General features: G+C 39.5%; 1 protein-coding gene across 1 annotated transcript; it reads left to right on the top strand.

Annotated features, from left to right (window-relative positions):
* The first annotated feature begins 376 nt into the window (after positions 1-376).
* On the top strand, positions 377-20,257 carry jak2b (Janus kinase 2b). Its single transcript, XM_088416106.1, has 24 exons — positions 377-855; positions 3,052-3,312; positions 5,704-5,827; positions 5,900-6,017; positions 6,981-7,126; positions 7,956-8,247; positions 9,028-9,147; positions 10,099-10,256; positions 10,329-10,440; positions 11,500-11,686; positions 13,006-13,130; positions 13,221-13,355; positions 14,301-14,388; positions 14,545-14,672; positions 15,488-15,626; positions 15,825-15,976; positions 16,116-16,266; positions 16,354-16,490; positions 17,832-18,021; positions 18,880-19,004; positions 19,071-19,243; positions 19,301-19,418; positions 19,488-19,601; positions 19,706-20,257. The coding sequence occupies exons 2-24, from the start codon at positions 3,066-3,068 to the stop codon at positions 19,805-19,807; spliced, it is 3,381 nt and encodes a 1,126-aa protein (XP_088272232.1). The 5' UTR covers positions 377-855; positions 3,052-3,065; the 3' UTR covers positions 19,808-20,257.
* Positions 20,258-21,366: the final 1,109 nt, after the last annotated feature.

Consider the following 21,366-nt stretch of genomic DNA (forward strand, 5'->3'; position numbering starts at 1 on the left):
TTGTTTGTTCTATTTAAAACCTCAAGTACCGCCTGTAGTTCATTCAAGTTCCCGCTAACACCCTCATTTGAGAAGCGCTGAGCGAGAACACTTGAATAACGTTACTAGTCTAACGATTTATTTAACTTGTTCATGTACTAGAGTGCTCTTTGTCCTTGCTTGTAACTGTTACCATAACTATGGAAGAAAGTAATTACAATCGTTATAGTTGCGCGTTTGACTCCATTGCACACTTACCCGTAAAGACAAAGAGCATACAAGTAAACGCAACGAAAGCAAAATGAAAGAATACGGAGCGATCACAGGCGATCGTGGGATTTCTGCTGGCCTTGAACGCAGCGCGCGGGCGGTGGGAGAGGTCGCTTGTTGACTTGAGCCCTCTGTCGCTTTCAAGCTAGCGGAGCAAGCTCTTCCACAGTTAGCGCTGCAGCGCAACAAGTGGATAACTTATCCCGATATAGCTCAATGGGCCACCGCGATTCCACTGGCACGGTCGTCGCCGCGATATAGTGGGTGAACCGGGAGGGTCATTGCTGGTTTTTAGGCCACTCTGGAGCTTGTGTTAGCTTTAAAGTTATGTTGACGAGATAAAGTTGCTTGTAGGGGGTTGTGGGTGGAGCGACACGGGGAACTGGTCTTGTTGGGCTTCCCTAAAGCGGTCAGTCGAGAAGCAAGACGGGTGAGATGGAGTGAGCAGGGACACTTTGGAGCGTATTCGTTGGAGGGCTTGTTTTAAATCGCATTCCCAAAGAAAAAGTGTGAGCTGTCAAAGTCGTCCAAGACTGTTGGTGGCCTACGGAGGAGCTAGCAGTGAGCTAGCTGGCTAGCCGCACCGCTGGCTACTCAACTCGCGAAGTAAGTGTTTAACATCCCGTCACAAATCACCTAGAGCTTGACTATTTAAACACCATATTACCCATATAAGCTGCTAAACTTGTCACCGGGGATACGAGAGGTTGTTTAGTGACGTCACCGATCATCCAACCACGGCGGTGGGAGGAGAAATGTGTGAGTGTTTGCTTACTGCAAAGGTTACCTGCTTAAGGTTAATTTGTCCTCTTTCTGGGATTAGTTTGTTTTAAATTACACACGACGGGTCATGTTGACAGGTTACAAAAAAAAAAAAAAACAATTTTATGAAGCAATAGGGTGGACTTGTGCTCAGCACGCCTGCCTCACGGTTCTCAGATTTTGGGTTCGAATCTTGAGTAACTCCAGTTTCCTCATACATCCATTCCCATGCACGCAGTGGACGGCGGTGATAGGGACCGCCAGTATCGAAAATGTGCGTATAATTGACGATCATTGAAATGCATTGGGGAAAACAAGCCCCCATCAATCCATCCCTCATTGCACCTCTAGTTCTTAGTGAATAGATAAGGGTACCCCACATATCACGCAAAAACAGTTGAGGAAGACCCCAACTCAATATCGAAAATGCCGAAGGTGGATTTTATGAAAGCTATTTTGAGCACCATTTTGAATACAAGCAAAGTACGTTTTTAGTATGTGTCCCTTTCAGGAGTGCTTGAAATGATGAAACTGAGTTATGTTTACTTTTTTGTTTTGTTTTTTTGCTGAACTCGACAAAATTGATTTCCTGTGAGTAAAAGGTTGTCTGCATTGCATAAAGCAGGGCTTTCCAAACTGCCTGCGGGTAGTAACATACTGTGAATTAGCGCTGCTTGATTATGGCCAAAATAATAATCACGATTTTTTTGGTCAATATTGAAATCACGATTTTCAATCACGATTATTCATCACGTTTGTTCAAACATGTCTATATATTGCCTTTTTTTAAACAAACAGTATATAAACAAGGCTTCATTGCTTGATACTTACAAATAGTAATAAATAATAAACTAAAATAAATACACACAAAAAATAATTATTAAAACATATGGCAAACAGGGAAACACAGCTAACTTACTTGCAACCAATGAGTGCAAACCAACAAAAACAATGAAGCCTACTTAGAACCAAGCACATTATTACTTTTAAGCAAGTTTTAATCAATTAGCAGTCAAAATGTCATTTTTGGTCATTTCAGATCAAATTTATTCCAATCGGATTTTTTTCAAAATGGGTCTCAATTGATGGCTACTTCTCATATATTAGGAATCGGGTGAAAAACTCAACGCTACTACGAAAAATTTTATGTACGTAAAATTCACGCTGGCAAATAATGTATTAGGGTGAGAAAAGCTGATGATTTTGTCATGCAAACATGTTGGAAACATTGCCTCCTGGTGGCAGGATGACAAAGGGCTTGATTTGACAAGTAGTGTGGCCAGCTTTTTATATGTTAATATCGCCTAGGATCAGCGTAATTAATCATGGCAGCCAATATTATGATTGCAATTAAAATTTGATTAATTGTGCAGCCCTACTGTGAATTTGTGCATTTTTAGGAACTGTGACTTAGCATGAATATGCCAGTCTCTTGCAATGTGTTCCAAGTTTCACAGAAAGTTTACAAACATAAAGATGAGAGTCACTGATGTAGTTGACCCCTGCTGGAACCATATTTCCAGTTAGACCCTTATATGAGAAAAAAATGCATTTGTGAGCATAATGCCTTATATGCAGTGTGCTTGAGTCAATTTGACCTTCAACATTTTAGTTCTAAATAAAGGCCAAGTTATGAAAAAATAATCACTGAAAACATGCTGTACAGGTGCCCTCGAGGCTTGGAGTTGCTGATCCTTGATGTAGAGGCTACGTAAATTTTTCGTAGTAGTGTCTCATGCGTTTCTGTATTTAAAAAGAAAATCTGTTCGCTCGAGAAATTCTCTCTTTTCTTAAAGAGCAGCCTTTTTTTAAGTCTTCCTCTTAAGCATAAGTAATGTGAATATATGAATTAGGTGACTTTATTGGCCCACAATTTTTTTTAAGTCAGTCCTAGGTGCCAAGATTAGACCCACAAAACCGTATCAAGTAGCCGTTTGTGAAGAGACACAAAAAGTCTGGTTAAAAGGAAGCCATTATTTTTCAATTTGACTACCATTTTTATGACTTTTTCTTTTCCTTCCCACATGTAACTAACTGAAGGTGGCTCTTTGCTGATGGCCACTCAGCAAGCCATGGACACTACACCGGACACGTGCTCCACGGTGCAACACCGCAACGGGAGTGCCCATCGGGAGTGTCCAGACTCAAACCGGGCCGCCAGCGCCACAGCCGCTGCCTCCACCGTTTTGAGGCTTCAGTTCTATCACGGCATCCAGGAAGAGTCCGACTGCAAATTTCTGGGCTACCCGGCCGGTGATTACGTGGCCGAGGAGCTGTGCATCGACGCTGCCAAAGCATGCAGTGAGTACTGGGGACATTTTTTTTTTTAAATATATTTCATCAACTGTAGTTTTCTTTAACTTGACTAATTCAGCAAATCACTATAATTCCTTTTTTTTTTTTTTTTTACACGAGACTTAGTACGAGGGCTGAACAATTAAAGAAATTCAAATCAACATTCCAATGCAGTAGAGTGCAATTTTCTAATTACAAAGGATCAATATTGTTTTTTTTTTTGTTTTTGTTTTTTTTAGATTAACTATAATAGAAAAGGTATTTGCTTAAGAAGTGGAGTCCACTTTAGGCCTGCAACTACTGATTTCCTTTAATAATTAATTTAGGTGTGAATTGGATTTAAAAAAGCAACTTTTATTCCTGTCTTTTTTTTTTCTCAAAAACAGGAAATTATTTCTAATTGACACTAGTGCAATATCATAATTAAACTAAGATTTTGTTATTAGCGTGGTAATATCAGGAAAAAAATTGTTTTTCTCCAAAATAAATGCAAAGTTTTGCAAATGTTTTATTTTTCTATCCAAAACAACGATAATAATTCTGCTTATATAAAGGTGGGTAAATGAGGCCACCTAAAGAGTATCAATACATGGGCAAATACTGTGTTGGTATTGTGTCACTTTGCTCAATGGGACCCTTGATGGATATTACGTGTATTGCACCCAACCTATAGGCAGTATTTATGTTTGTCTATTTTTTAATATTTTTTCTAATTTTATCCAAGTTCAAAATAGATTTGAAATAAATTAATAGATTTGAAATAAATTATTTGTCAATAAATAATATGAATTTGTCAATGTGATAATCAGAGTGAAAGTGTCATGATTGTGAAGTGATGTTGCTTATTGAGGATACTGTTCACTTTGTACACTTTGTGCACTTTTATATTAAAAAAAAATCATATTGGCTGTAAAATTATAAAATGAGTTCTTTTATAAACTCTCTTACAGGATAATGATGTAGCTGGTATGCCTAAAAACAATGGAGGAAATGGAGGAAATTAAGATATATGCATTAAATACTAGTGATTAAATATACTAACTGCTTACTATAATTAGACATTTTCTATGCAAGCCTTCGTATGCCGCAAAACACGTAATGGCATAAATACTGTATATTTTAAAATTGCCTCATTCAGTGCATATTAAAAAATCAAACCTACAGTAACAATAGAAATATATATTATGTTAGAACGTGTTGAACATTGAGCTAAATATCCACTGTGTGAGGTGTCGTGACAAGCAACCAACATTGCTGACAATGAAAAATGCCGTTTGCTGATAAGAGGTTGAAATAGTCCCACGAGCAGGAACTTTCCTTCTTCTTTTCGGATCCTTATCACGCTGACGTAATAATTGAAAGATTCGTCATTCATTAAGCAAAGACACAACTCAGTGACAGGTGCGATTCCTTATAAAGTTCAGCGCCTTTGTTACAGGTACAGATTGAGTGCTACAGCGGTTATATCTGTCACATGATTTTTCTAAATGCATTATGTGCACCGACACAGAGTTTTGGTCTATTAGCTTGACACACTCGCCGATACATCGGTGTTGCCGGGCCCATCGCTATGCAGGACTACTGAAGAAGGAGAATGTTTAGTGGGGAGAGGCTGTAGTAGAGAAGATTTGGACACTTAAAGTAGGTCTCAAAACGATTAATTGATTATCAAAATGGTTTTGATTAATTGATTATCAAAATTTGCCACCTATGGCTTCACTAAAAAGGAAAACAAAAAGATGATATTAGATGTTTGGTCTTATTCATGTAGTTTTATTCTCTCTTTTTTACTATTAGGAGGCTATTGTCTTGCTCTTTGTCGGTATCAAAGTTGTAAGAGGGAAATGAAGTAAATGTTAGATAGAACAAAGCTGTTTCCCTGTTAAAAAAAAAACAAACAAACATTTACACCCAGATTAATTTTGTTTTCTCAAAAACCACAAACCACAAGAAGAACTTAACACCAGACCTAAAAGCGTTGTGCGTTTGATGATAGAACAAACACTGTTGACATTCACGACCAAATTTATTGACCTCGTGCTCACTTGTGTTTGCACTAAAAACAAATTTGAGTATATCACTCGGATGCAATGAAGTGTCGTTTCCTCACAAAATTGCATGGAAAAGCTCCCATTGAGCGGTGCAGTCTTCGAATGAACTGTCCGGTAGACGTACTTTTCTTGCCATTCTTTGTCGACCGATTAATGGACAGAGTATGATTAGCTCCAGGCAGACGGTGGACTTTACAGTCTAGTAACAGCAGGTATTTTATTTAGGGCCTGGATGATTAATTGGCCGGCAGATTTTGGCCCTTCAAACATCAGGCTTTTTAAATAACGAGTACTGGCTAATCAGTATGAAAGCTGCAGTGCATTCTTGACGTTTGTTTGTCCGCAGGTATTTCGCCTCTCTACTTTAATCTCTTCGGCCTCTTCAGGGAGCGAGACTCCTTGTGGTTTCCTCCTAACCATATTTTCCACCTAGATGAATCTGCTTCAGAAGACGTGTTTTTTAGAATAAGGTAGCGTACAACAATCTGACTCGCTGACATTGGAAATACGTCAAATAACGATGCGTTGTGCGTTCATCACAGGTACTACTACCCTGGCTGGTACAGCGGTGGGGCATCCCGGGCGTATCGATATGGTGTCGCAAAGGGATCAGAAAGTCCCGTCTTGGACGATTATGTGATGTCATACCTGTTTTATCAGGTGAGCACGTTGTTTAGTTAGCGTTTTGCCAATCAGCTTACAGCGTTTAAGGTGTGATGTGTTATCCATGCAGCAGGGTCATAGTTATATGTAAGTGCATGGGCCAAGGACACGCTTAAGAATGGTGGTATTCATAATCCTTCAACACGGTTGGTAAAAAAGTACCTTAATTCCCCAAATATAGTACGCACTTTTTTCCCCAAAAAATGAAGGCTAAAAATATGGGTGTGTCCCATAAATGGTAACTTAAAGATGAGATTTTTTTTTTTTACATTTGAGAAAAATTGCATCAATCAGCCACATAAGGTGAGTTATGACATACAGATGCAAATTTCACTATCAGACATTTTCTTTATCATGGTTATTAACGGGACGGGTTATTAATGGGACGAGCTAGACTCGAGGCAGTCAATTGGCTATAAGCAACCAGGACAAACAACCTCAGCTAACATAAGCAGCTTGTTAGCTGCAACTACCGCAATATTTTCCAAAAAAAGAAGCAAGCAGCCTGAACCAGTGTCCGAGTTCATCCTTGTTTACGCACGGGAATATTACAGTAGCTGATAAGAAGAAAGTGTTTCTTGGAGCAGAGCACCTCAAAAGACCCGCTACCTTCGTGCACGCTCACCAGCGTTCGCCCCACAATGGGATACTGGCTTAACCAATACAAAGGATTTTATGAAAGACAATGCTGTCATCCATGTCTGATTTATTCAACTTTGCAACTATATTTGTAGCGGTATCTCAGGCATATTTTTGCAACTTCAGAAGATATATCTTGTCGTACCATCTGATTTATTTCTACATTTTTCACACAATTCAGACACTCTGATTATTAGAATACTACCCCAACACAACAGTAACATGCCTATATTTGCTCAAAACTAGTAATGTAAGAAGCACGGTAGGCAGCTAAGATTATTTGTTTCTGATGTTTCTGTCTGTCTGGGAATAACCCTCTAGTGGAGGAGTGATTTCATTAGCGGCTTGGTAAAGCTTTCCAACTCCCATGAGACCCAGCAGGAATGCCTTGGTATGGCCGTGCTGGACATGACGCGGATTGCTAATGAGAAACAAATGTCACCGCTGGACATCTACCGCACCACAAGGTAGTGACCATGTCTATGCTCTAACATAATTTGTTGATAGGGCGATGTGTTTTTCCATTGCAAAGTTCTGTAATCCGTTCCACTTTTACGCACAACTTGTTTTGTTTTTTGGGTTGTTGGTTTTTTTTTGGGGGGGGACGTATTGCCCTGCCCATCAAATGGGACTTTTGGGCAGAAAGGTGTAAAAAACAATGTAATCAAGTCACATGTATGCAGTTGGCAGACTTTTATATTTTTACTAGAATAATGTAGGCCTAATTAAACTATTTGGATTTGCAATTCATTTTATCATTCGAAGAATTTAAACAAAAAGTTCAACATTTACTAATTTTTAAAATTTATATTTTGATCGAGACTAAATGTATTTATATTACTCGTGTTTGCATTATTTTAAGTCAATATTCTAAATGAATTCATGTTCTTTTTTAAAAAAAGACATTTATTTTTAGTTACCATTAGAATAAATTGACAAATTGTTGTTAAAAATATGTACTGTATACAGTTATGTTAATAATTTTTTATGTTTTTACATTCACCAATAAACCAGTTATTTCATAAAATGAAATGTAAAATAAGTTAATTTCATGTAAATGTTGGTATAGTATATCCCTCATTTTAACATTATGTTTTAATTGTATCATTACTTTAACCAACTTCAATGTGAATAACAAATAAAAAAAGAACTCTTCTTTAATAACTATTTCTAGTAGTGGGAGTATTGCGGGACACGTGATAATGCAAACACTCGGTGGGCAAAATTAACATATTTCGCCATACTTTGCCCATTGGTGGTTTTCATGTTAACTTCCAGCCTGCGCTCTGCACACAGCTACAAGTTGTTCCTGCCCAAGGACATGCGCTCGCACATCGAAGACTGCAGCTTCCTGACGCGCAAGCGCATCCGCTTCCGCTTCAAGCGCTTCGTCCAGCAGTTCAGCCAGTTCCGCGCCACCGCACGTGACCTCAAGCTCAAGTATCTCATCAGCATGGAGTCACTGGAGAAATCCTTCTACACGGAGACCTTCCAGGTCCGCGAAGCATCCAGCGGACAGCTCGTCCTCATGGTGGCCGCCGACACCGGTATACAGTGGTGCCGAGAGAAACTGAAAGATTCCGATCAGGTTGGTGCACATTTCTGCGGTATATGTAGATTCACTTGGTGGACTTTAGCTATTCAACAAGTTCCTCACCAGTAAATGAGAATGACTCAAAGGCAATGGCGTGGAAAGTCTTCAAATTTGGCCCCATTGTTATGTGTTTACAAACTTTAGTACTCAGCTTATCCCTCAGTATCATATTCTGGAAAGGTCAAGCATTTATAATTAATCTCAGTAAACCACTAGAATCATGAAATTGTTTGAAAAAAAAAACATCCCTCTTTTTGTGTGATGAATAAAAAGTTATTCATTTCACATCACCCTTTAGTCATGAATTGTTACTAGGGAATGCAGTGTATTGATAAACACTGGCTCAACCTTTGCGTTGGCTAAAACTATTATACGGTGCCATACTATACTATTTTATACTATGGTACTGCTTGTACTCCTGACAATCTTGATAATAAAAATATTACCACATCTTAGATTGAATGTGTTGGTCAGATTAAAAAAATCCTTTACATGGGAAAATATTTCAAACCCATTCACACAGTATCTGAAAAATTTTTGCAATATTTGTGAGAATAACAAAACATTAGTCCTACTTTGAAGGTATCTTTCTTTTTTTCCCGAAATTGTTCATCAACTTGCAAATTTTAGGCTTTTCAGATTCCCAAGCTGGAAATGTGTAACTTCTATCATTTTAGATGCTACATATCTGTGATTTTTTTCTTTTAATTATTTGTCCATCCTTACCAGCAGTTATTTATTTTCCTCTCGACTTGGATTTTGTTGTTTTTTCAGGAGCTGCAGACACTGTGTGATTTTCCGGAAGTTGTTGACATTATCGTCAAACAGGCCAACAAGGACGCTGCTTCTGAGAGCCGTCTGGTCACCATCAGCAAGCAGGATGGCAAGAATCTGGTAATTTCAGTGTGACCGTGAAATCCAGAATGTGGATTTTTAACTGTTTTTACAGAGATATCTTATATTTAACCAGAAGTTGAAAGTTGTACAAAATGTTGTACATGGGCCCATAAACAAAACAATAAATAAGAAATGCAAATTCTATGAAGTAAAAACAGAACTAAAAACATAACAAAATATAATAGAACAATGACGAGTCTCATATTGAGTCAAAAGACAAAGAATAGATATGTTTCTTTAATAGAGTGAAACATGCTGTATAACCTAGAACTGACATTAAATGCTTGTCAACAAATGACTAGCCATTTAATGTCAAGTAACATGATCGAGTTATTTTTTTGTTTTGTTTTGTTTTGTTTGTGAGCTGGCTATTTCAGAAAACCAAAAACTCAGCAGAGCTGTAGTATCGTCGGATGCACTGTTTAGTTGGAATGGGCAAATTCCAATACCCAGTATTGGTACCAGGCCCATACCTGCTCTTATTTCAAGATATCAGTACTCGTGATGGCAGCCGATACAAATATTGTTTGCTCTCAGAGCAGTTTCACGATCCCAAGATAGTAATTTCAAAGTTGAAGAATACAAACTTGCCATTCAATCCATGAAATTATAAGAAAAAAAATGCAAAATTGGAATAATTAAGCCTATTGTTTTTTTCTCTTTTTTTTTTTTTTTTTTAATTTGGGTGGGGGGGTTGTAAATGTTAAATAGAGGTATCAGTGATTCCGCAAGAGTTAAGTACTGGCATTGGTATTGGTCTAAAAAAAAAAAGTGGTACTGAACATTCCTACAAATTAATTTGGAAGGAAAACTATGCCCCTAATACAGAAATTCAAAACATTTTTTAAAATTGTCCTCACCATTTTTTTTTTTTTAATGGAATTCTTTCTTCTTTGATGAAAGTGTATTTTGCTTCAATTAATCTTTCCGATATTCATTGCTTTCCAGGATTTGGAGTTTCCTAGTCTTTCTGAAGCACTCTCCTTCGTGTCCCTGATCGACGGCCACTATCGGCTCGCTGCGGACGCGCATCACTATCTTTGCAAAGAAGTGGCACCCCCTAGGCTGGTGGAGGCCATCGCCTGCCACTGCTATGGCCCAGTCTCGTAAGTGATTTTATTTGAAGCCATCGATTTGTGCTGGTGATCTCTGATGATGGACTGCCAATCTCGTCATAGAATGGAGTATGCCATCAACCGGTTGCAGAGATCCACAAAGAAGCGTGGCTTGTACATTTTGAGGTGCAGCCATAAGGACTTCAACAAGTACTTTCTGACATTCGCTGTAGAGGTACGCAACAAAGGGAAAATAACTGAATTTTAGACTTGGCAATGTAGTTTTACGCCGTGAATGCAATCAGCACGCATTCCGAACCCAATAGTGTCCGTTTGCTTGGCAAACACTGACCTTATCACTCGTGGCAAAGAGAACATAGAAGTATGCAGATTGTATCTATGAAAAAAAAGGCCTGTGCTCTGGCATATTGGTTTTAGGCAAATTACCTCAAAACCATGGATAATAGCTCAAAGTAGATGATTAATGGTTATGTAATAGCCTTTATTGTCATTTGAAATTACAGGCGCGCTTTGAGATAAAGGAGACCAACTCAACTCAACACCAAGCAGTAATGATATTCAAAGGCATCTCTGTTTTTAGTTTTATTCCACATGGGCCTGAATTATACTTAATTTATTCATTCATTGTAATTATGCTGTTTTCTGCACGAATGTGGTACCTTATGATCAAAGTATCATCTTGGTAGTTAGCACATCTGCCTCACAGGTCTGAGGTTCTTGGTCTGAAATTGATCCTTTTTGGAATTTACTTGTTCTCGGCATGACTCCGTAGGTTTATCCCACGTACTTTGGCTTCTTTCATGGACAGGCTTTTGATTGAACATTTTCCTTCAACAAGTGGACACATATACAGTATACATGTTACATTATAGTCTTGTTTTTATGACTTTCAAATCGAAGAGCTGGCCTTGAATATTATAAAGAAAAACAAGTTCTAAACAATGCTCCATTCTCATTATTTAACTCATAGTTGAGAGCTTTTGAGTCCAGTGTGAGGTTCTCCTTGTGTTTTTTGGTTTTGGAGAAAATATTCGAGGTGTGAATTCATTTGTAACACCTTCATTCTATCAGCTCTGATTGAATTCAGTTCCTACCCGCGATTTACATATCAACAAAAAGTGATATAATGAAACCAAAAGCAATATATGAAAATCTGCAATCATGACCTTATAAAAATTAAATAAATAAATGAAATGTTTTTATAGTTTAATCCCCTCTTACTATCCAAACCTATCGAAATAAACTTTATAAACACATCCGTGCCCTCTCCCAGGTGTATGACTCGGTTGAGTACAAGCACTGCCAGATAACCAGATCGGCTAACGGCGAGTTCAACCTCAGTGGAACCAAGAGAAACTTCAGCAGCCTGAAGGATCTACTGGGCTGTTACCAAAAGGAAGCAGTGCGCTCTGATAGCTTCATTTTTCAGTTCAGCAAGTGCTGCGCTCCTAAACCGAAAGGTAAGTAAGTATTAGGGGTGTGACGACACACAAATCACATGAGACCAGATTTCTCACGACATTGAGTCCACGGGACGAGACCGTATTTTTGCAAATTTTACATTATGAAATAATAAATTTTACCATTTTCAAAATGAATTCTTTTTATTTGGCAGACTGCAACAAACTCAATGATTTGGCATGCAACTCTAAATATAAAGAAGAGGCAAGCTTATTTTTTTTCAGCTACCGCTGAGATATTTGCCCATACTAAATAGTTTAGCAAAATGCATACTTTTTTTTTTTTTTTTTTTAATCTGCTAATATTTTACCATCCTTTTCTTCAACTGGAAAACCAGAATATTGCCACAGATTGTTTGAAAGAAACCGGAGCATCCTCCTTCTCCACTAGTGTTTTTTTTTTTTTTTTTTTTTTTAACTTAGCTTTCTAGGAGGGTGTTTCCATGCATTTAGTGATTGTTGTCATTGAATACTTCAGTAAATATTTCTAGGGTGAGTTTGCCTTTTAAAGTCCCATAGTAATTACCCAAATGATCCTAAAATAGCCACAGTGTCAGGCGTCCCTGTGTCCTATTGACTCTGTGGTCTTCAAATGACAATATGTAAGATGTAGGCCCTTTTTTGATTAAATATGAATAAATTCAATTATTATAAATTTCAAAAACTTGCAGATAAAGATGGCCGCCGTAAATGTTTGAAATTTTCTTTAGAGCCTGATTTTTTATAATTACAGTATTATTATTTAAGTATTATTGCAAGAGAGAACTATTGCCTTTTTGTCCTGATGCATACTTCCTCCTATTTGACTGTGGGGGTTTACATAATGAAGCGTTCAGTGTACCTAAAATGATTTTCTAGTTCAGTTATTAATGCATGCTCCTGTGTGACACTAAATACATGCACTTGTGGAAGAGGAGGCTTCAAAAATAATTGTATTCCAGCAGGACTTATGCCACTTTTCCACAGTATTGGCTACGGTTTCAAGCAAATTCTCAAAGGCTCATTTTGAGGGCAGAGATTTTATCTTTATCTCTTCATATTGTAGCTGCTTGTGTTATCAAGGCGGTAGCAGCGTCACTGCAACGTGCTAATGACGAGATTATGGCGGAAAACAACTGTCTTCAATCTAGACAGAACAAGAATTGTGTGTGGGTAATGTCATAGTAAGCAAGTCATGAAGAGAATGAAACTTACTTCATTTATCTTGAAGGTCAAAGAGGTATGTTTAAAGAGACAGACCTGCGTTAGTATGATTCTCCCGCTTTAGCCACTTAGCAAAGCATGAACTTTTAAGATAAAAAGTTTTTGTTTGTTTGTAGAAAAATCCTGTCTTCTGGTGTGTCGGAAAAACAAGGCATCTGATGTGCCTCCGTCACCATCATTGCATCAACCCAAAGTTAGCCAGATGGTCTTTCACACAATCAAGAAGGAAGCCCTGGAATTTGTATGTTTATTAATTTATTTATTTTGGCATGCATTCACCATTAGATTTTTTTTCTCGACAATGAAATGCGTTTTCTATCACATTTCCCAGGAGGAGAGCCTTGGTCAAGGGACATTTACAAAGATATTTAAAGGTGTGCGCAAGGAGCTTGGAGATTATGGACTTGTGCACCAAACTGAAGTGGTCATGAAAGTCTTGGACCAGGGCCACAGGAACTACTCTGAGGTAGGACTTGGAAATAAAGCCTTCTAATATCATTTGAATTTGCACTAGTCTAAACCTGATTAACATTGCTTTTGTAGATTATGATCCATGCAGAAAAATACCAAATTTTGATGCATCTCAAAGAGTATCACATGAGTAGCCCGCAGACCTGTTCCGTAAATAGTTTACAAGTGATAGAGCACGGTGATTTTCTAGGACATGATCAGGGTCTTCACATAAACAGGTAGCCCTTCATATTACTAAGTACCAGACAAGTAGCTCTCGGTTTCAAAAAGGTTGGTGACCCCTGGTCTAAACCCTATATTCTGATTAAAATTGTATTTGTATAGTACGAATTATTTTGAAAAATCCACTCATTTTTTTCCATCTCATAGGGTAGACATTTTGCCTTGTACTATCACTTGGTGTAGACTGAAAATGGCATCATAGTGCCTCAGGGCTCGGTTTGCAAAGGCCACATGACCACACACAGAAAACATTGACAGTCATTACTCGAGTCCCTGAGGTGCTGTGAGGACATTTTGCGTCAAGTGTGGCAGGACAGTACAAGGCAAAATAAAAGCGGTATAACAAATAAATCATTGGCATTTTGGCCAATGAAAACCCATAAAACTAAACGTCCTCACTGACTGACTTGAATCCCATCATTTGGTTAAAATGGCTTTCACTCTACCCAGCAATTTTTTTTGAAACCTTATTAAGTGTGTTGTTTAAATAGCTTTCTGTACTCCTATGGAGTTGGTGAATGACACAGTTTATTATTTTTAAGAATGAAGATCTGAGAATCCCTCTGTTGACCATGTAGAAATGCATTGCATAGAAAGACTCTTCAGTTCCTCGTGTCGTGATTGAAAGAAGTGCGGATGAGTTCCACTTGTGTCTTTTGTTGTGGTCACAGGCATCTTATGTGTGCTTTTTTATTAATTCCTTTTGCCCTCCCGGCAGTCTTTCTTTGAAGCAGCCAGCATGATGAGCCAGCTATCCCACAAGCACTTGATTCTTAACTACGGCGTGTGCGTGTGTGGCGAGGAGAGTAAGTCAACCCCACACATATTTTCGAACGCTTTCACATCTGAAGAAAAGGGTTGTATATTAGGACCTTTTTTTTCAGATGTGTTGTTGCCATATGATCCTAATTAAGGATGTGACAAACTGAGAGACAACAGCGTAACTGATTTTGTTTCTTTAGACATCATGGTGCAGGAATATGTGAAGTTTGGCTCCCTGGACACTTACTTGAAGAAGAAGAAGAACTCGCTGAACATACTGTGGAAGCTGGAGGTAGCCAAACAACTGGCCTGGGCTATGAACTTCCTGGTATGTAGTCAAAACCCAGGGTTGAACCCAAAGTAAAAAGATATGCTCTCAGTAAATTCTCTCAAGTTGATTACAAGCGCTGGATGGTTGGCAGTGAACTCAGTTCAAGTCACTTCACAAAAAAAGCAGCATTTTGGCTACTTGTGAGCAATCCATCCAAAAAAGAGTTTTTTAATGTTTTCTCACAGTTAGTTTACAAATATGGTACCTGAGCTATTGTAGCTTGTGTTAATGCAACCTGCAAAACCAAAAACATTTTGAATGCATTTTTTTTTCTTGATTTCTGTATACTGTATATTTTCTTCTCATTCCTGCACATTGGTTAATTAAACATGTCCAAAACACACCACCAAATCACTGCTGAAAGCCATGATCAATAATCATAACCTAGGCACATGATCCATCAATCGTTACCTAAACACATGGCCAAAAAAAAAAAAAAAAACCTATGACTTAAAAACATGACTAGAATTATAGTTAAAAAAAAAAATTATGGTCCAAGAGCCGGACTGAACAAAACACGTGACAAAGACTGTTGTTAAAAACACATGATCAGAAACACAAAATTTGGACTGGAAAGCTGCACTACCAAAAACACATGACTGAAACAAGCAACCAAAAAGCACGAACCAAAAAAAACCATGACCCCAAAATACACAACCGCAAGCCAAATTTTAGAAAAATCTCATTTCTGCTCATGAAATTGGCACATTGTACTCAGTGGAGTTTTATAGATCCTGCTCAAATCGGAAACGAACGCTTCCCAATCCATCAAATCTAAATGGCTCATCGCCATTTCTTTTTCCACGACTCAGGAAGAGAAGCGCCTAGTCCATGGAAATGTGTGCGCCAAAAATGTGCTGCTTATCCGCGAGGAGGACCGCCGGACCGGGAACCCGCCCTTCATTAAGCTCAGTGATCCTGGTATCAGCATCACTGTCCTGCCTAAAGACAGTAAGTCTGCAGCTACCTTTACTGTACATTCTCATCTAATATGTTTTACTATCCAATATGGTGTTATTTTTTCTTTCATTTGACAGCGCTTGGTCACAAAATGACAAAAAACTAATTACTCAATATCCCATTCTCATAACAATAACAATATTATTCCTCAACAACTGACGGTTGTGCTTTTATTTTGTTTGCTGCCAGTTTTAATTGAGAGGATTCCGTGGGTGCCCCCCGAGTGCATCGAAGACGCCGCCAACTTAAGCCTGGCGGCAGACAAGTGGGGCTATGGCATCACTCTTTGGGAGCTCTGCAGCGGCGGCGAAAGGCCGCTAGCCATGCTGGATGACTCCAAGGTGACTCTTCAAAAAACACCGCACGACATTATCAATAAATCCTGATCAAATTGCAACATGTCTCAAGCGTCTGACCAAGAAAAACAACTACAAGCAATGACTACAATTGTGTCTTTAATCATTTCCCCCCAAATTTCAGAAATGTCTGTTCTACGAAGACCAGCACCAGCTCCCTGCCCCCAAATGGACCGAGCTGGCCAATCTGATTAGCAACTGCACGGACTACGAGCCCACGTACCGGCCCACGTTCCGCGCCGTCATCCGGGACCTGAACGGCCTCTTCACACCGGGTTGGTTGATGCAATCAAGCTGTTCTTGTTATTGTCCTGGTTCACGTTGAATATAAGTGGTCCATTTTTTTCCCGTGCCCACAACAGATTATGAGCTGATCGCGGACACCGACATCCTTCCCAACCGGACGGCGGCTTCAGGCTGGACGCTGGGAGGCTTTGAGAGTCAGGAGCCAGCTCAGTTTGAAGAAAGACACCTCATATTTTTACAGCAGCTGGGAAAGGTACCGCTCAAAATGGCAGCACTCATCTGTGTTGAATGGGAATGCTGAGAGTTGAGTTTGTTAAAAAAAAAAAAAAAAAAATAAAAAAAATGAAGGCCAATAGTATGAGCTAGGGAATGGACGTCAGGTGTCTGTTAGCAGCCGGTGCCTGTTGCAGCGATCAGCTCGTGTTAGCTGGCGTTGTTACGGCGTTATTTTCAATAAAAGAAGCACGCAGACTAAACCACCGTCCGAGTCCATCCTTGTTTACTTGCAGAAATATTACTAAAATGGAGCGGATTATGTAAAGGTTATGATGTTTCCAGCTAATTCAACTAAGAGTGGTGAGGTATGGAGCTGTGTGCACCGGTTAGAGAACACGGAAGAGTATTCCATTTGACCCGTTTATTAATTGTGGTCTTTTGGCATTTACACACTATCACAAACTTAGTGGAACATAGATGGTGCAGAACTTCAGGTATTTATGGCAAAGGAAAAGGAAAAACAACTGCTTGGAACACATTCAGCATTACACTAGTGCAGCGTTCACTGACAACTTATAATGTGGGGAATGTGAAACACATTTAACTTAACCCTACGGACATGAACGCAAGAACATAGGAAGAATTTACAAAGATGAGATTTATTCTGTTTTGCTATAGTGTTTACATTGTCACCAAACTCTTCGTACATCCTATACATGGTAATGTAGAAAAGACCTGAATTTGACCCTAAAATTAAGGGTGCGTCTTATATCTGGGGAATTGTGGTAATTGAACAGAAAACATGACCAAAATCAGTTACAAATCTCATGACCGTTTTAAAATCGGAACCAAAATTATGGGCAAGACATGACCAAGAACAAAACAAAAATCTACAGTATAATCTCACCGAATTCATTGCCAAAAACCTGACAAAAGGCATGACTTAAAAAGCATGACTAAATACAATGCTGTTTTAGCTCAAACCCAAAAACTCTACCATGACCAAAATCACAATCAAAAACATAACGAAATAACTGTACCAATTACCTTATAAACGATTTTCTAAAAAGTAATCGGAAATCTGACCAAAAATCCAAACCACGAACAAAAACTTAACAAATACAGCTTATCAAAAATCATAAGGTTATAAACATGATCAAATTCAATAACTTTTTACCTTTTGAACAAAAAATGATGTACTTTTTCTTCCTCCGCGTCCAAAAAGATTGCCTTTCTTACTTCATTTCCAACAATCTTAAAATCTCGATTATTTTTCCCACGTCAAAAAAAAACCAACAAAACCCTAAAAAGATATGACCTAGCTCCACGTTCCAACAAACCATGTTGAGCATGACCGTGGTTTGTGGATGTATTTCAGGGCAACTTCGGCAGCGTGGAGATGTGCCGCTACGATCCTCTGCAGGACAGCACGGGTGAGGTGGTGGCAGTGAAAAAGCTACAGCACAGCACGGCCGAGCACCTCCGCGACTTTGAACGCGAGATCGACATCCTCAAGTCTTTGCAGCACGAGAACATCGTCAAGTACAAGGGCGTCTGCTACAGCGCGGGTACGCTCTCTTGGCAGCGATCCCAACCACCCCGTGTAGCCAAAAGACCTCAACCAAAAATCGCGAGCAACGACAGACCGGACTAGAAATCAAAACAATTATCCTGACCGTAACCTATAAACAAAAATCAAGAGCAAAAACCATTTCAAACAATTAACAAAATTGTGACACACATCCATAAGCCACGACCATAATGTACAACCTAAACTAATCACAAAATGCCAAATATTTGATGTGTTCCTCACAGCAAAATATCACACCCTAAATCTAAAGCAAAAAAAAAAGTCCAAAACAAAAGCCATGGACAAGTGTTTGAAAATTTGCGACCAAAAATCATTGTTGTAAATCACCAAAAAAAAAAAAAAAAAACTGTTGTAAATAACAAAACTATCACTGAAACAGAACTCGCCAAAAGAGATCAAATATAATCAAAAATCCTGGTCAAAACCTATATCGCTGGGCACAGAAGGACAAAAAAAACGTTCATGCGCCCAATCACACCTAAGGACAATTTAGTGTGTCCAGTTCACCTGCCGTGCATGTTTTTAGAGTGTGGGAGGAAGACGGAGTGCCCAAGGAAAACCTATGCGGGCTCGGGGAGAACATGCAAACCCCTCACAGGAAGACTGGAGTGAGCTGGAATCTAACTTGGAACTCTGAACTTTGAGGCGGATGTGCTCAGCACATTTTTTCTTCTAGCCGCCCCTAACTGAAAATCACCATCTCCAAAAAATCATGAGCGAAACTGGGATTCAAAATCCCCAAACAAAAACGCGCATTCGAAGAAATTGGTGAAACTCACAACCCGAAAAAAAAAACAACCACGGCAGAAATCCAAAGTGCTTTCCTCCTCGCCAGGCCGATGCAATCTGCGCCTCATCATGGAATACCTTCCCTTCGGAAGCCTGCGAGACTACCTCATGAAGAACAAGGAGAGGATCGACCACCAGAAGCTGATGCGCTACACCTCGCAGATCTGCAAGGTGCGTCCACTCTGCCGCCGCTTTTCCGGTAAAGGTGAGCTCCGTTCTATTGGGGCGTGCATGCAGGGAATGGAGTACCTGTCGGGCAAGCGCTACATTCACCGCGACCTGGCCACGCGCAACATCCTGGTGGAAAGCGAGCAACGGGTGAAGATCGGCGACTTTGGGCTGACCAAAGTTCTCCCTCAGGACAAGGAATACTACATGGTCAAAGAACCTGGAGAGAGCCCCATTTTTTGGTAGGCCGCCTTCCCCGTTGACTCCCCGGCGTCCACCCTGACGCCCGTCCTCCTCAGGTACGCCCCCGAGTCGCTGTCGGAGAGCAGGTTCTCGGTGGCGTCGGACGTGTGGAGCTTCGGAGTGGTGCTCTACGAGCTCTTCACCCACAGCGAGAAGAACTGCAGCCCGCCGGCCGTAAGCGCCGTCCTTAAAAACAGGACGTACGCTTACACTTGAGTCATTTGGGGTTTTGCTCCTCCTCAGATATTTATGTCCATGATGGGTAACGACAAGCAAGGCCAACTGATCGTCTACCACCTCATGGAGCTGCTCAAGTCGGGCAGCAGGCTCCCGCGGCCCGTCCACTGTCCCGCCGAGGTGGGTTTGCCATTTCTCACAACCGGGAAACGGGGTTTTCGTCTCGGTGGCGCCGCATCCAAAATGCGGGATCGCTTTCAACGGCGGGATCGGCTTCCCATCAGATTTACGAGATCATGGAGGAGTGTTGGGACAACGACTCGGGCCTGCGTCCGTCTTTCAACGAGCTCACCCTGCGCATCGACCTGCTCCGGAACGCCGACTGAAAAACGCTCATCGGCCCGCTATCACCCAAAGTGCCACGGCCCCTCTTTTCAACTACCGTCAAGTGGGAAAAAAAAAATGTCCTACCGCATCTGGATGAATGTTTAGTATTTTTGTTGAAAGAATTTCAAACGTATAATAGACTGTGAGTAGCCTTTTTTTTTTTTTTGGAGCGAGGGTCACATCTCAATTTGGGAGATGCTTGCTTGTGCGTGTGTGTACGTACGTACAGTATGTACGTGTGAATGTGTGTCTTAGCCGCCCAAATTGCTAGCAGGGCTAGCTGTTAACATCGTATCCCCCCCCCCCACCCCCTGGAAAGAGACTATTTTCTATGTAAGTGTATATATATATACCAACAGTATATATTTGTGTACATATGTCCAGATTTTTTTTTTTTAATTCTAATATACAGGAGCTGGAAATTAAAGCCCCAGTATTGCTTCAAAGTGGCTAAATGAGTCTTTTCATGTCAAAAAGCATAGATATTTGCATCTTGCAATGATCTCACACCACAAAGCAGCCATCACACAAATGTGTTATGTTTTCTCAAAATCAGACTTTTGTCTCCAAAAATGAAATACAGTATATTCTAATACTACACTTAATTCCTTTTAAAATGATATATAATATATGGGCATACAGTAGCTCAAACATTTATGAAGTCACAGCAGTTATAAATGCTGCCAAGTTGAAATCCCTTGCTTTGAGAGAAACACGTTTAAAAATTTGACACATACTGTATATATCTTGCCAGACGTGGCAAATTCAGCTAATGTAACTTTGCAAAAATGCAATGAAAAAAAAACCCTGATCCACCCGTTTGATTTAAATTTAGACAGTGGATACTAAAGCAACAGTTATAAAGCCTTTTAGATCAGCCGTGCAGCGCAACGCTTAAAGGACAATATGTAAGATTTTGACCGTTTTTCATTCAAAAGGAATAAATGATTCTAAATGTAAAAAACATGCAAATAAATGTGTTCTTAAGGACCAACAGTATGTTTTAAATATAATCGTAGGTCAATTTATTTTTGAATGATATTACATGGAGGCTGCCATGTTTGTTATACCGACGGTCAATGGTAAATGCAGCACCTCCTGCTGCCGTCATGAAAAACTGTTTAAATCTTACACATTGCCTCTTTAACACTACCCCCCCAGACTGACAGACGCTAGTGGTAAACACCAACACTCAAGTGCAACTATTTGAAATAATATTGGAAACAAAATAAAATGTTCAAACAGCAGTGCAAACGTGAGAAACGCATGCTAAAATGGGTTTACAATATTTGGAAAATGGCGATTTACAATGGCGTCAATGGGACAAAAATTGGATTTAAATCATGCTCCAGTCGATCATTTTTGGCACGCCAATCTGAAGCAGGTTAGATTTCGGTGCCCTTTTGACATCTTTGAACATTCCTGCAGAAATTTCAGCTCTGTTGTGTTTATTCTTTGTTCAATGCTTTATCTTGATAGAACACATAAAATAATGCAAAAGTCCAAAAATTGTAACCGAAAAAAAAACCAGGGTTAATGTCGTAACATGAACGTGTTC

The sequence above is a fragment of the Hippichthys cyanospilos genome, chromosome 1, assembly GCF_059441005.1.
Source record: "Hippichthys cyanospilos isolate Australia breed blue-spotted pipefish chromosome 1, RoL_Hcya_1.0, whole genome shotgun sequence".
NCBI classification, from domain to species: Eukaryota; Metazoa; Chordata; class Actinopteri; order Syngnathiformes; family Syngnathidae; genus Hippichthys; species Hippichthys cyanospilos.

Coding starts and splice junctions, on each gene's coding strand:
- jak2b (XM_088416106.1), top strand. CDS start 3,066: ATGGCCACTCAGCAAGCCATGGACACTACACCGGACACGTGCTCCACG. Junction 14,389..14,544: donor GTGCGTGTGTGGCGAGGAGA/GTAAGTCAACCC, acceptor TTGTTTCTTTAG/ACATCATGGTGCAGGAATAT. Junction 19,244..19,300: donor GGAGAGAGCCCCATTTTTTG/GTAGGCCGCCTT, acceptor CGTCCTCCTCAG/GTACGCCCCCGAGTCGCTGT.